General features: G+C 39.5%; 2 protein-coding genes across 2 annotated transcripts in view; both read right to left on the bottom strand.

Annotated features, from left to right (window-relative positions):
* Positions 1-5,825, bottom strand: part of dram2b (DNA-damage regulated autophagy modulator 2b) — a 37,540-nt gene extending 31,715 nt beyond the window's left edge. Inside the window, exon 1 of the mRNA XM_061984719.2 lies at positions 5,639-5,825. The gene's annotated coding sequence lies outside the window, so the exon portion shown is untranslated. The remainder of the gene's footprint in view (positions 1-5,638) is intronic.
* Positions 5,826-8,217: 2,392 nt separating this feature from the next.
* The window catches only part of cept1b (choline/ethanolamine phosphotransferase 1b), a 28,821-nt gene continuing 20,813 nt past the window's right edge, over positions 8,218-16,225 (bottom strand). The window contains exons 7-10 of the mRNA XM_061984718.2: positions 15,844-15,975; positions 15,608-15,766; positions 15,409-15,534; positions 8,218-10,181 (exon numbers count right to left, since the gene is read on the bottom strand). Of these exons, the coding sequence (XP_061840702.1) occupies positions 10,059-10,181; positions 15,409-15,534; positions 15,608-15,766; positions 15,844-15,975 (540 nt within the window). The 3' untranslated portion in view covers positions 8,218-10,058. The remainder of the gene's footprint in view (positions 10,182-15,408; positions 15,535-15,607; positions 15,767-15,843; positions 15,976-16,225) is intronic.

Below are 16,225 nucleotides of genomic sequence, written 5' to 3' on the forward strand. Positions count from 1 at the left end.
TCAAAGCTCTGCTCCCCCCGCCATCACCCTCCCCACCAACGCCAGCACTTCATTAAAGGATTTAAAGGACTCCAAGAACATCATAGGACTTTAAAGGCCCTCTCTATCCGAGAAGAGGATGTACGCCGGCAGTTCTTGAAGCTGAATACGCGGAAGGCCCCCGGGCCGGATGGTGTCTCCCCCTCCACTCTCAAACACTGTGCGGATCTGCTGGCTCCTGTCTTCACTGACATTTTTAACACCTCTCTGGAGCTATGCCGCACACCGTCCTGCTTTAAGACCTCCACCATTGTGCCTGTCCCCAAGAAAGCACGGATCACAGGACTTAATGACTACAGGCCGGTTGCGCTGACGTCTGTGGTCATGAAGTCCTTTGAGCGCTTGGTCCTGCCCCACCTCAAGGACATCACCGCCCCCCTCCTGGACCCACTGCAGTTCGCCTACAGAGCCAACAGGTCTGTGGATGATGCAGTGAACCTGGCCCTCCACTTCATTCTGGAGCATCTGGACTCCCTAGGAACCTACGCTAGGATCCTGTTTGTGGACTTCAGCTCTGCCTTCAACACCATCCTCCCTGGACTGCTACAAGACAAGCTCTACCAGCTCAGCGTGCCCGACTCCCTCTGCAGTTGGATCATTGACTTTCTGACAGACCGAAGACAGCACCTGCGGCTGGGGAAGATTGTCTCGGACAGTCGAACCATGAACACTGGTGCTCCTCAGGGCTGTGTACTCTCCCGCTGGCTCTTCTCCCTGTATACAAACTGCTGCACCTCCAGTCACCAGTCCGTAAAACTGCTCAAGTTGGCGGATGACAACCCCCATTGGGCTCATCTCGGATGGCGATGAGACCAACTACAAGAGAGAGGTGGACCGGCTGGCGTCCTGGTGCAGCCTTAACAACCTGGAGCTGAACGCCCAGAAAACAGTGGAGATGATCTTGGACTTCAGGAAAGTCAAAACCCCACCATCCCCCCTCACCCTGATTGACTCTCCCACCCCCGACTCCATTGTGGACTCCTTCCGTTTCTTGGGCACCACCATCACCCAAGACATCAAGTGGGGGCCGACCATCAGCTCCCTCATCAAGAAGGCCCAGCAGAGGATGTACTTCCTGAGGCAGCTGAGGAAACTCAAGGTGCCGACCGAGATGCTGGTGCAATTTTACTCAGCCATCATCGAGTCCATCCTCACCTCCTCCATCACCGTGTGGTTCCCCGGCGCCACAGTCCAGGATAAGCATCGACTGCGGCGCATCGTACGTGCTGCTGAGAAGGTTATTGGCTGCAAGCTCCCATCCCTCCAGGACCTGTTCTCCTCCAGGACCAGGAGGCGTGTCGGTCGGATCACAGCTGACACTTCTCACCCTGGACTCAAACTATTCTCCCCTCTACCCTCAGGCAGGAGACTACGGTCCATCCAGACCCACACCTCCCGCTACCTGAACAGTTTTTTCCCCGCGGCCATCAGGCACATGAACAATAACTTCTAACAGTAGCTCCTTTGAATTCCTTCTAAGTCTATAACAAGATCTGATAGCTCAGTTACAGCTCTTGTTATTACCAAATTTGTGTTATATGTGTTTTATGTTGCACAATTGCACCAAGAAAAATTCCTAGTTTGTGAATCCGTTCTCAAACAATGGCAATAAAACTATTCTGATTCTGATTCTGATTCTGAACATATTCCCGCTTGAAGCCAAACCACCGCCAGACGATGCACCCTGTGCTGTTTTTCTTGGGAATTAATTCTTCCTCCATTTGTTACCAGATTCACACCTTCTTTCTTTCGTATTACCACTCGCAACGCACCGTTAGCATCACAGCTAATGTTACCCATGTAGCTACCTCTCTGCTCGGGTAGGGCGTGTGACGTTGCACGCGTGACGTGACGTATGTAAGAAGGTGCGCTTGTTTATGTCTCTGTGAGAAGCAGAGACAAGAAAGAGGAAGAAACGCCTGTAGTGTAATGCCTGCAGCTAAAAGCAACTGCGTGAGAACATATACTCGAATATCACGATATAGTCATTTTCTATATCGCACAGAGACAAACCCGCGATATATCAAGTATATCGATATATCGCCCAGCCCTAGTTGATTGGCAACACTAAATTGGCCCTAGTGTGTGAATGTGAGTGTGAATGTTGTCTATCTGTGTTGGCCCTGCGATGAGGTGGCGACTTGTCCATGGTGTACACCGCCTTCCGCTCGATTGCAGCTGCGATAGGCTCCAGCACCCCCCGCAAGCCCAAAAGGGATAAGCGGTAGAAAATGGATGGATGGATGGATTCTGTTTTTATTTACCATTTACACAACGTGACAACTACACTGGTTTTGTACATACAGTGGGGTGTGGGGACCCCTAGAGGTAGTTGCAGGGTGTCCCCAGCAAAATGACCGATAATTTATAGTAATGGACTCTTATTGGGTCCATTTGTACACTCTCAGTTACATGAACATTGATATTATGCATGTGGGCCCATAGCTTTGATGGAGCTACTTTTGCCATGTAGTATGTATGTACAATTGTCCACAATGCAGCTTAGTTACATTTAATGGAGAGTAACTTGGAGCTTAGCTGACTGCATTTTCCAAGTAACTTGCCCATCACTGCTAATTGCTGGGCAGTTAGTTAAGACCCGAGGTAAGTGACTGCCCTGATGGCGGCCATCTTTTAAACCAGGGGTATCAAACTCGTTTTCATTGAGGGCCACATCGCAGTAATGGTTGCCATCAGAGGGCCAATTTTAACAAAGAGTAATATATGAATATACATGTATATAATACATTAACAATATATTTTCTTACATAAGCTGCAATTTTTTTTATTTACTTTAAAAACTGGCACCTCAGTCACCAGAATTTTACAGCATATAAAAAATTTGAATTAATGGAATGAATGGAGAAACAATACCACTGTTTTTAGCAGTAAAATTCAAGCAACAGAGCTGCCAGTTTTTTGGTTTTTTTTTTTACCGTAAAATCTTGTTGTTTTAATGTTTTTTTGTTTGTTTTTTAATGTTTTAGTGTCTTACTGTGTATGGAAAAAAAGAGTACCAAAGTCAATTTTAGGGTAAAAAAATAAATTTAACCGTAAAATCTATTGTCCATTTTACAGTCTACGATTTGATTGATAATTTGTTTTGAAATCATAAGTCAAGCAGATATTTAAGTACAGTATTTATCTTTATTTTAACAAGAAATATTTTTGGAATACATTATGACATATTTTGATTTTGATAACATTGGATTTTAAAAGATATGCAATTGCATGTAGTACATGATTTTTAATGTCAAAAGGGAAATATATTTAGTAAGCATTTTATTAACGCATATTATTTTAAAAGGGAAAGAACAAATATATTTAGTAAGAAAAGATTAAGCATTCTATTATGGATGGAATGGAAAAACAATACCACTGTTTTTAGCAGTAAAATTCAAGCAACAGAGCTGCCAGTCTTTTGTTTTTTGTACCGTAAAATCTTGTTGTTTTAACAGTTTTTTTTGTTTGTTTTTTAATGTTTTAGTTCTTACTGTATATGGAAAAAAACAGTACCAAAGTTGATTTTACGGTAAAAAACTCAGTTGGCGGAATTTAACCGTAAAATCTATTGTCCATTTTACAGTCTACAATTTGATTGATAATTTGTTTTGAAATCATAAGTCACAGATATTTAAGTACCGTATTTACCATTATTTTAACAATAAATATTTTTGGAATACATGACAATATATTTTGATTTTGATAATATTTAATTTTAAAATATATGCAATTGCATGCAGTACATGATTTTTAATGTCAAAAGGGAAATATATTTAGTAAGCATTTTATTAACGCATATTATTTCCAGGCTTTCGCGGGCCGCATAAAATAACGTGGCGGGCCAGATCTGGCCCCCCGGGCCTTAACTTTGACACCTGTGTTTCAAACAAACGAAACAAAGAAGCGACATTATCGTCAAGTGGTCATGATCACATCACGTCAAGTAGTTTCACTTCACTTTGGTCTTGAACTGGATAAGAAGCTACTTAACCAACAGGAAGCAACACGTGAAGATAGGCGAACACACTTCCAAAGAGCTAAAAATATCTTGTGGCGTACCTCAGGGATCAATACTCGGACCAAAATTGTTCAATCTCTATATAAATGACATTTGTAAAGTTACAAAAGATTTAAAGTTAGTATTATTTGCAAAAGATATAACAGCATTTTGTTCAGGAGAGAACACACAGAAGATAATACAAATAATTACAGACGAAATGAACAAATTAAAAAGATGGTTTGACAAAAACTGACTATCTTTGAATCTCAGTAAGACTCAAATAATGCTATTTGGTAACAGTAGAAGAGAAAGTCAAACACAAATAGATGGAGTAAATATTGAAAGGGAAAAAGAAAATACATTTTTGGGTGTAATAATAGACGATAAAATGAATTGGAAATCTCATGTCAAAAATATACAACATAAAGTAGCAAGAAACACGTCAATAATGAATAAAGCAAAACATGTTCTAGACCAAAAATCACTTAATATGCTCTACTGCTCACTAGTGTTACATATCTGAGTTATTGTGTAGAAATATGGGGAAACAACTACAAATGTGCGCTTCATTCACTCACGGTCTTACAAAAAAGATCAATTAGAATAATACATAATGTTGGATATAGAGAACATACAAACCCTTTATTTATTAAATCACAATTATTGAAATTCAACGATTTGGTGCATTTGCAAACAGCTAAAATGATGTACAAAGCAAACTATACCCTGCTAGCCAAGAATGTACAACAATTCTTCTCAACAAAAGAGGAGGAATATAACCTGAGAGGAAAATCTAATTTAAAACATTTGTATGCACGTACAACACTTAAAACCTTTAGTATAGCAGTGTGTGGAATTAAATGATGGAACGGATTAAGCAAATAAACCAAACAAAGCCACAATATGATTCAGTTTAAGAGACTGTTCAAGCTACAAGTGTTCACAAAGTACACAGAACAAGAATTATGATGAACATCTTGAACCCTTTTTTTTTATTGAGACAAAAATTATTTATGTATTTGTTTGTTTACTATTGTATATTATTTATGTATTATTCATTTGTTCACTGTTCTGTTACAGAGAACAAGGAAATGGGATAAAATTGCTATGGTATGAAAAGGGGTAGGATTAAATAAGCTCAGCTTCTTCCTACTCCTTTTCGTACGTGCTGTAATGAAACAACTGGAAATGTGTGATGCACCACATTGTATCGTATGCATGTTCCAAATAAACTGAAACTGAAACTGAACTGAACTTTTTTCAGTCGACCAAATAGAGAAAGGGTCAACAGTAAACAGCAAATTGCATCAAAATGTGACTTTTGGGCGCAGTTAGGCTGGTGAAATCAAACCTCATTGAAAAATACCCTAAATTAAGACACCGGAACTATATTGAGGCCTTCATGTGGAAATACTACACGTTTCTGAATAGTTTGGGATAACTGGCACAATTCGGCGTTAGTAAAACATTCGCTTAGCAAAATTGTTCTAGCAACTTTAGTCTTAAAACGTTATTACTTTGGCTAACAGCTAGCTAGCTTTAGAGTTACTTCCTTATTTGTTCCCTTTGATCTTTCAACAACTTAATGATACTCACGTTATTCGAGCGTTGCAACGTCAAAGTAACGACCATGCGTTGTCTCTCATTTCAGACTCAAGTTTCCCGCCTCTGTAGACACCGTTAAACATCAATAGTGTTGCCTAAAAAGTCAAATGCGGTAGTTTACTAAAGTAGGACGCCTCTTTGAAATGACAATAATGTCACTCTTGCTGCGAAGTGCGCATGCGCCATTACCGTAGTACTGCCCTCACTCTTGTCTCGCAGGCACAAACAAACATCAAATAAACCAGTGTTTTACAACTGTGGGAGATTATGTCGTTTCACCTATTTGGGTTTAAAATATTTTTTGCAAGTCAGTAATTATAGTCTGCAAATTATGTGGTGTTGAGTGTCGGCAGAGTAACCGACCTCTAGACATATCAGTAGGTGGCAGCCGGTAGCTAATTGCTTTGTAGATGTCGGGAACAGCGGGAGGCAGCGTGCAGGTAAAAAGGTGTCTAATGCTTAAACCAAAAATAAACAAAAGGTGAGTGCCCCTAAGAAAAGGCATTGAAGCTTAGGGAAGGTTATGCAGAACGAAACTAAAACTGAACTGGCTACAAAGTAAACAAAAACAGAATGCTGGACGACAGCAAAGACTTACTGGGGAGCAAAGACGGCGTCCACAACGTACATGACATGACAATCAACAATGTCCCCACAAAGAAGGATAAAAACAACCGAAATATTCTTGATTGCTAAAACAAAGTAGATGCGGAAATATCACTCAAAGGAAGAAATGAAACTGCTACAGGAAAAAACCAAATAAAGAGAAAAAGCCACCAAAATAGGAGCGCAAGGCAAGGATTAAAACCCACACAGGAAAACAGCAAAAAACTCAAAATAAGTCACGGCGTGATGTGACAGGTGGTGACAGTACTTTGAGACAAGAGCTATATTGATGCATGGTTGGTTATGATTTAAAATCATATCCAACAATTGCGACTACAGCTTTTTACTGTCATTATCGGCTGGTGATTTTCATTTTTTAATGTTTTCTGCTGGTGGTGTGCCTCCGCATTTTTTCAATGAAAAAAATGTGCCTTGGCTCAAAAAAGGTTGAAAAACACTGAAATAAACAACACAGTGGTTAATGAAGTGTGAGTAAACCGAGCGGTTATGTTAACTAGTTGGCGCAGTCCTTCTCAAATAGTGGGGCGCGCGTGTGACCCTGGGAAACTTGCTTTATCAGTATCGCGCTAACCCCACTTGGAGAAGACGTGCACTGTAAAACGTGCTCATTGTAGCCAATAATCCTGACTTCCTCATTTTTATTCATAAAAAGTACAAATCACAATTGTTGCAATAATTTTTGTTTTGTATGTTAAATTATTTTATGTATATTAGGTTATTAATGTTGCTGATCAATTTTAATTCATTATTTATTTTTCAGATTCAAACGGTTCAAGTCGGTCAAATAAAGGTGCCTTGCCTTGCAGAGGTGTACTTACAACAATTATACAGACAAATTATACTATTTATAGTTGCAGCAGAGAGCGAAATGTTTTTTCTTTCCTAGATGGGTGTAACAGAAAATAACACTTAGTTTATTTTTCAGTTTTAAACGGTTCAAGTGGTTCAAAAAATGTTTAGTTTAAATAAGGATTTATTTTTTTTAATTTCAGGTATATTGATGCCCTTTAAGTTTTTTTCTGTTGCAGACTAAAAAACAATGTTATTTATCGTAAATTCATCTATGTTTAGCTCGTCTTTTTCGGTCTTTTTAAATGTAAATAAGGATACAGTGTTATGCAGAGGTGTACTTACAACAATTTTACAGAGAAATGATACTATTTATAGTCGCGGCAGAGAGCAACTTTTTTTTTTCCCTTCCTAGACGGGTGGAACCGAAAATAACACTGTTTATTATTCAGTTTCAAACGATTCAAGTCGGTCAAAATATGTTTAGTTTAAATAAGCATTTATTTTTTACATTTCAGGTAAATTGATACCCTTTTAAGTTTTTTTCTGTTACAGACTAAAAAACAATGTTATTTATCGTAAATTCATCTATTCGTCTTTTTCTGTCTTCTTTAATGTAAATAAGGATACAGTGTTGTGCAGAGGTGTATTTACAACAAATTTACAGACAAATGATACTATTTATAGTTGCAGCAGAGCGCAAAATGTTTTTTTCTTTCCTAGACGGGTGTAACAGAAAATAACACTTAGTTTATTTTTCAGTTTCAAACGGTTCAAGTCGGTCAAAAAATGTTTAGTTTAAATAAGGATTTATTTTTTAAATTTCAGGTAAATTGATGCCTTTTAAGTTTTTTTCTGTTACAGACTAAAAAACAATGTTATTTATCGTAAATTCATATATTTGTATTTTTCTGTCTTCTTTAATGTAAATAAGGATACAGTGTAGTGCAGAGGTGCACTTACAACAATTTTATAGACAAATTATAGAGAGCGAAATGTTTTTTCCTTCCTAGACGGTTGTAACAGAAAATAATTGAGAAGTGGAACTTCAACACTTACATTATTGTCACAGAAAAAAGTCAAACATAGCTAGTTATTAACATTTAAAGACCAATATCAAAATGATTTATGTACCAAAAAAAAAACCAAACGACTTTGATCTCATAAAAAATAATGGCTTTATTTTTTTTTATTCTACATGACCTTTTCTTTCTTATACTGGATGTGGTTTCTCAATCCAATTCATGCACATGTGGACTTAAAATACTCCAAACAAAGACGTTGGTAACAACACCGACTGCTCTCCCGTCTGAACTTGACATCTTTATTCTACAAAGAGTTATGACCATTCCCTAGATATTCCACCTGAAGGCATTAGAAGACAAATGATTTTGAAGATTTGGGTGAAATAAACCTTTCGAGGGCCCACGTTAAGACGACAACAGTCAACATTATAGATACTCTTTGCTGCGGCTCAAAACAAGAAACAGGCACAATGTGCAAAATGAAGAAAGGTGAGTGGCAGCCTGTTAATAGTGAGCGATATAGGAATATTAGATGAGGCCGTGTCTTTTCAATCCTTAGCGACCGTCAGTTTGATTGGAATGTAGCAGGGATAATGCCAATGTGGACCGCCAGGAAGTTGCTAGAAGCGGCACCAGATATAAGACATCCCACTAAATGGTGTGCATCTGAAGTTTCCAGCTATAAACCAGCAAAACCAGTTTTCCACAGGTACAGTACCGGCCAAAAGTTTGCACACACCTTCTCATTCAATGCGTTTTCTTTATTTTCATGACTATTTACATTGTAGATTGTCACATCAGAACTATGAATGAACACGTGTGGAACAAAAAAAAGGTGAAATAACTGACATGTTTTATATTCTAGTTTCTTCAAAATAGCCACCCATTGCTCTGATTACTGCTTTGCACAGCCTTGGCATTCTCTTGATGAGCTTCAAGTACTGCACATGTACTGTAAATGTATAATGTATTTATATTATTCACATGTGAATAATGCTCTATAATAGACTGTATGTATGTTATTTACATGTGAATAATGCTGTATAATAGACTGTATGTATGTTATTCACATGTGAATAATGCTGTATAATAGACTGTATTTATATTATTCACACGTGAAAAATACCCAAGTGTTTGTTGTCTATTGTGAGCGAATTGTGGTGAATTTCACCCAGGGATCAATAAAGTACTTTCTATTCTATTCTAAGAGGTAGTCCCCTGAAATGTTTTTCACTTCACAGATGTGCTTGAAGCTCATCCAGAGAATGCCAAGAGTGAGAAAAAAAACTGGAATTTAAAACATGTTCTCAGTTATTTCACCTTTTTTTGTTAAGTACATAACTCCACGTGTGTTCATTCATAGTTGTGATGTGACAATCTACAATGTAAATAGTCATGAAAATTAAAAAAACCGAGGAGAAGGTGTGTCCAAACTTTTGGCCTGTACTGTACTGTACTTACTTGCTGCTGACCTGTGAAGAAACCGCTGGTTAGCCAACCTAAATTTGAACAAAGATCAAAAGTGCGTAAGACGATTCGGGCCGCTGCTTGAGCATCGAGGCGAAAAGAAAGTTGGCTGCTGAGTGTTCTTACAATGACAACAACGCTGCAGCCACGTTGGCAAATAAATACAAATAGGATCAGTAAATAATCAGTGAACAGAATGTACACTAATAATAATAATAATAGGTTCTCTGCAGAGGGTCTGAAGAAAGAAGTCATAGCTTTGTATTTACAGTAGCAGAATGTAACGACAGAACATTTAAGAGTCGGAGTGGTGACCTTTTCTCGCAGGGAGTGGATTCCCTGGTGTGGTAGCACCTGAACAATGTCCTGTGTGGAAAGAAAACACACTGCAGTACCATTAGGACAGATGATTTGTCCTGACATTCATTTTACACGGCGGCCTATGTGGGAACAGGAGGGGCGAGAGCGACTGATGGTGGATTCAGTGACGGTCGAGAGGGAGCTCAGTGCTTGGGCGAGCCGAGGACGGAACACGGCTTGATCTTGAAGACGAAGATGTGGAGGTGGCTGGCGATCTGGTTGCAGACGCTGATACTGTAGCGCACCAGGTCGAACAAGGAAATGACCTGCAGACACACGAGGACTACACTTACAAGGACTGCAAGAGAACCAGTCATATTTCTTTTATGAGATAGCAGACCACTTCCTGGTTCATGGAGGATGTCGGACTGTCACGCTATCGTTCCACTGGTATCAAAACAAACACTAGAGATCGACTGATACAGCTTTTTCAGGGCCAATACCGGTTATTAGTAGTCGGGGCCGATAAGCGATATTTGGAGGTGATATTAATTTACAGGAAAAGTAATTCAAATATGAATATTATATGTCAGTAAACATCTGGACAAGGCTTGAAGATGTTTTTTGAACATTATTTTTCGGGAAAGGTGAGACCAGTAGTGACATAATGTTTGATGTAGGGTTGTCCCGATACCAATATTTTGGTTCCGCTACCAAATTGTATTTTTGATACTTTTCTAAATAAAGGGCACCACAAATAATTGCATTATTGTCTTTATTTTAACAAAAAATCTTAGGGTACATGAAACATATGTTTATTATTGCAATTTAGTCCTTAAATAAAATAGTGAACATACTAGACAACTTGTCTTTTAGTAGTAAGTAAACAAACAAAGACTCCTAATTAGTCTGCTGACGTATGCAGTAACATATTGTGTCATTTATATTCTATTATTTTGTCAACATTATGAGGGACAAACTGTAAAAATTGATTGTTAATCTACTTCTTTATTTACCGTATTTTCCGCACTATAAGGCGCACCTAAAAACCACAAATTTTCTCAAAAGCTAACAGTGCGCCTTATAACCCGGTGCGCTTTATTACGATTAATTTTCATAAAGTTTCGATCTCGCAACTTCGGTAAACAGCCGCCATCTTTTTTCCCGGTAGAACAGGAAGCGCTTCTTCTTCTACGCAAGCAACCGCCAAGGAAAGCACCCGCCCCCATAGAACAGGAAGCGCTTCACCCGCCCCCGGAAGAAGAAGAAAAAACGCGCGGATATCACCGTACGTTTCATTTCCTGTTTACATCTGTAAAGACCACAAAATGGCTCCTACTAAGCGATCCGGTTCATAAAAAGACGCAATCTCTCCATCCGCACACGGATTACTACCGTATTTCACAGCAACTGATATTCCTGTGAACTGCACTGTGGAACGGGAGCACGTACGGTGAATATCCGCACCACAGGGAATGAGAAGTCATCCTTCACTGTGGTTCTAGCTTGCCATGCTAACTTCCACCCAGGGTGATATTCAAAAGGAAGACCTTGCCAAAAGAGACCTTTCCAGCCGGCGTCATCATAAAAGCTAACTCGAAGGGATGGATGGATGAAGAAAAGATGAGCGAGTGGTTAAGGGAAGTTTACGCGAAGAGGCCGGGTGGCTTTTTTCACACAGCTCCGAAGGCGAACACACCTTCACTAAGACGGGCAGATAGCGCCGGTCGACATACGCCAACATCTGCCAGTGGATCGTAAATGCCTGGGCAGATAGTTTCGGTCACAACTGTGGTCCGAGCTTTCCGGAAGGCAGGATTCACAGAACTGCTGCACAACAACAGCGACACTGAATCCGATGACTTCGACGAGGCGGAGCCGGCCATTTTTGGATCCCACGCTTGCGCAACTTTTCAATTCGGACACCGAAGACGAAGAATTCGAAGGATTTACGAATGAAGAATAACTTCAGAAGGTGAGCGCTATGTTTATTTTGTGTGTTGTGACATTAACGTTCGAGCAACATTATGTTGCTATTTATTGCTCTACACCATTTTGAATTTTACTATGTTTGTGATTGCACATTTGCGTACATTTTGGGACAGAGTTGTTAGAACGCTGGTTTTCAATATATTATTAAAGTTTGACTGAACTATCTGACTGTTTTTTTGACATTCACTTTAGCGCAGCGTTTTTTTGACATTCACTTTAGCGCAGCGTAGGCGCGGCTTATAGTCCGGGGCGGCTTATTGGTGGACAAAATTATGAAATATGTAATTCATAGAAGGTGCGGCTAATAATCCGGTGCGCCTTATAGTGCGGAAAATACGGTACTGTTAATATCTGCCTATTTTCTGTTTTAACATGTTCTATCCACACTTCTGTTAAAATGTAATAATCACTTATTCTTCTCTTATTTGATACTCTACATTAGTTTAGGATGATACCACAAATTTAGGTATCGATCCGATACCAAGTAGTTGCAGGATCATACATTGGTCATATTCAAAGTCCTCGTGTGTCCAGGGACATATGTACTGAGTTTATGAATATAATATGAATTTAAAAGAAAAAAGATTTTGTGACGATAAAAAATATCGATGTAATCATAGTGGTATCGACTACATACGCTCTTTTACTTGGTATCATTACAGTGGATGTCAGGTGTAGATCCACCCATGGCATTTGTTTACATTGTGACGCCGGTGAGCTGCAGTGTGTAGTGAAGCATGTTTAGCTATTAATGATATTTGTAAGAAACACATTTTATTTGTCGCCATGGAGGCCAGGATTAGCGATTTCGAAGAAGCTAAAACACTGCAGACTGCAGATGGATATTAGCTGCTAGCTAGCTAGCCATGTGCTAAAGCACCATAGGAGGATACAATAGCTCACCGGCGTCACAATGTAAACAAATGCCATGGGTGGATCTACACCTGACATCCACTGTAATGATACCAAGTACAAGAGCGTATCTAGTCGATACTACTATGATTACATCAATATTTTTTATCGTCACAAAATCTTTTTTCTTTTAAATTCATATTATATTCATAAACTCAGTACATATGTCCCTGGACACACGAGGACTTTGAATATGACCAATGCATGATCCCTCGGATCGATACCTAAATTTGTGGTATCATCCAAAACTAATGTAAAGTATCAAATAAGAGAAGAATAAGTGATTATTACATTTTAACAGAAGTGTAGATAGAACATGTTAAAACAGAAAATAAGCAGATATTAACAGTAAATGAACAAGTAGATTAATAATCAATTTTTACAGTTTGTCCTATATAATGTTGACAAAATAATAGAATATAAATGACACAATATGTTACTGCATACGTCAGCAAACTAATTAGGAGTCTTTGTTTGTTTACTTACTACTAAAAGATAAGTTGTCTAGTATGTTCACTATTTTATTTAAGGACTGAAATGCAATAATAAACATATGTTTAATGTACCCTAAGATTTCTGTTAAAATAAAGACAGTCATTTTTTGTGGCCCTCTTTATTTAGAACAGTATCGAAATACATTTTGGTACCAGTACCAAAATATTGGTATCGGGACAACCCTACCATCTACTTGACTAATGATGTATTTATTAAAGACTAAATACTGGTAACATATGTGCATATATCATATATATAGTTGTAAAAAAGAGGCAGATACTGATATATGTCACAGGACCAAATATCGGTGTGGATAATGGGTGGATGTGTAGTTGACACAGAGCTGCAAAAGGTCCAAAGCAGGCCACAAGTTAGCAACAGGGTTTATGCTTTGACATGGACAGAACAACCCTTAAGATTTGAAGTGTTACAGTACAGGCCAAAAGTTTGGACACACCTTCTCATTTCAATGTTTTCTTTATTTTCATGACAATTTACATTGTAGATTGTCACATCAAAACTATGACACCTGTGAAGTGAAAACCATTTCAGGTGACTACCTCTTGAAGCTCATCGAGAGAATGCCAAGAGTGTGCAAAGCAGCATTCAGAGCAAAGAGTGGCTATTTTGAAGAAACTAGAATATAAAACATGTTTTCAGTTATTTCACCTTTTTTTTTTTTTACATAACTCCACGTGTTCATTCATACACTATATTGCCAAAAGTATTTGGCCACCTGCCCTGACTCACATATGAACTTGAAGGGCCATCCCCTTCCTAACCCATAGGATTCAATATGTCGTCGGTCCACCTTTTGCAGCTATTACAGCTTCAACTCTTCTGGGAAGGCTGTACACAAGGTTGCGGATTGTGTTCATAGGAATTTTCCACCATTCTTCCAAAAGCGCATTGGTGAGGTCACACACTGATGTTGGTGGAGAAGGCCTGGCTCTCAGTCTCCGTTCCAATTCATCCCAAAGGTGTTCTATCGGGTTCAGGTCAGGACTCTGTGCAGGCCAGTCAAGTTCATCCACACCAGACTCTGTCATCCATGTCTTTAAGGACCTTGCTTTGTGTACTGGTGCACAGTCATGTTGGAAGAGGAAGGGGCCCGCTCCAAACTGTTCCCACAAGGTTGGGAGCATGGAATTGTCCAAAATGTTTTGGTATCCTGGAGCATTCAAAGTTCCTTTCACTGGAACTAAGGGGCCAAGCACAATTCCTGAAAAAACAACCCCACGCCATAATTCCTCCTCCACCAAATTTTACACTCTGCACAATGCAGTCCGAAATGTACATTTCTCCTGGCAAACTCCAAACGCAGACTCGTCCATCAGATTGCCAGATGGAAAAGCGTGATTTATCAGTCCAGAGAAGGCGTCTCCACTGCTCTAGAGTCCAGTAGCGATGTGCTTTACACCACTGCATCCCACGCTTTGCATTGGACTTGGTGATGTATGGCTTAGATAAAGCTGCCCGGCCATGGAAACCTATTCCATGAAGCTCTCTGCGTACTGTACGTGGGCTAATTGGAAGGTCACATGAAGTTTGGAGCTCTGTAGCAACTGACTGTGCAGAAAGTTTTGACACTATGCGCTTCAGCATCCGCTGACCCCTCCCTGTCAGTTTACGTGGCCTACCACTTCCTGGCTGAGTTGCTGTTGTTCCTAAACTCTTCACTTTTCTTATAATAAAGCCAACAGTTGACTTTGGAATATTTAGGAGCGAGGAAATTTCACGACTGGATTTGTTGCACAGGTGGCATCCTATGACAATCGGATGGAAATCACTGAGCTCCTGAGAGCGGCCCATTCTTTCACAAATGTTTGTAGAAACAGTCTCCATGCCTAAGTGATTGATTTTATACACCCGTGGCCGGGCCAAGTCATTAGGACACCTGATTCTCATCATTTGGATGGGTGGCCAAATAATTGTGGCAATATAGTGTAGTTGTGATGCCTTCAGTGACAATCTACAATGTAAATAGTCATGAAAATTTAAAAAACGCATTGAAAAGAAGGTGTGTCCAAACTTTTGGCCTGTACTGTATGTCTGCCATCATGTGTTGGACATTGTCCAAATACATCAATAAAGTACTATTTAAGATTTGGAATACGACACAATGAAAATGAAGTATATATTGCAGGCACTCACCAGTGCAATCCACAGCACTAGGTACTCGTCAATAAAACTATTGAAATACTGATTGAGGAAGAGGAGCCCTGGTCCCAAGAAGGCTAAATCGTGGAGATGCATCTCACTTTTTGTCATGTGTGCTACCTGAGGACACAAAGACATCACACGCAAAGTAAGTCTGTTGAACAGCATTTCTTCAAAAGTCTGGTTGACTCACAACTAATTTATTGGTGATTTTGGCGGAGACGAAGCCAAACGCCAGAATATAAAGACACGGGTGTTTCTCAAACAGCTGGACAGAAGACTTCTTGTAAATCATGATGGCCAGGACTATAACAGAACCAATGTGCAGGACGGGAGAGAGGACGCTGGTTCCCTGAGGACAAAGACAACACACACATTAGCTCTCAGACCTCCTTTGTGTTAGCGCGCAGACATGGAGGCCGTGCTTACCGCTATTGTGGAGCCGTTCTTGCCCACGCCTCCTGTGAAGATAACTCGGAAGTAATTGGTGCAGGAGAAGATGGCTCCTAAAAATGTGAAAATGGCAGGAACCATTTTCATCTGGATATTTAGGATGGGAATCTGGGAAGGGAGCGAGGAGGAGAGGTAATATTGGGGCAGCCATCTGGTAGCTTTAATGCGGTGTGTTAGTTTATTATTTCTTCGGTGAGTGGTCAACAAAATAAACAAACAGTTTTACACAAACAAACAGTTGTACATTCATAAAATGAAAATGTTGCAGACCGAAAGGGTTTAGACTGAAGTTGAACACTTTGCGCCTAACCCTATAAACAATGTCAAATACAAGATATGAAATATGAAACTTCCTTTG

The sequence above is a fragment of the Nerophis lumbriciformis genome, linkage group LG23 (assembly GCF_033978685.3).
Source record: "Nerophis lumbriciformis linkage group LG23, RoL_Nlum_v2.1, whole genome shotgun sequence".
In the NCBI taxonomy this organism is placed as follows: Eukaryota; Metazoa; Chordata; class Actinopteri; order Syngnathiformes; family Syngnathidae; genus Nerophis; species Nerophis lumbriciformis.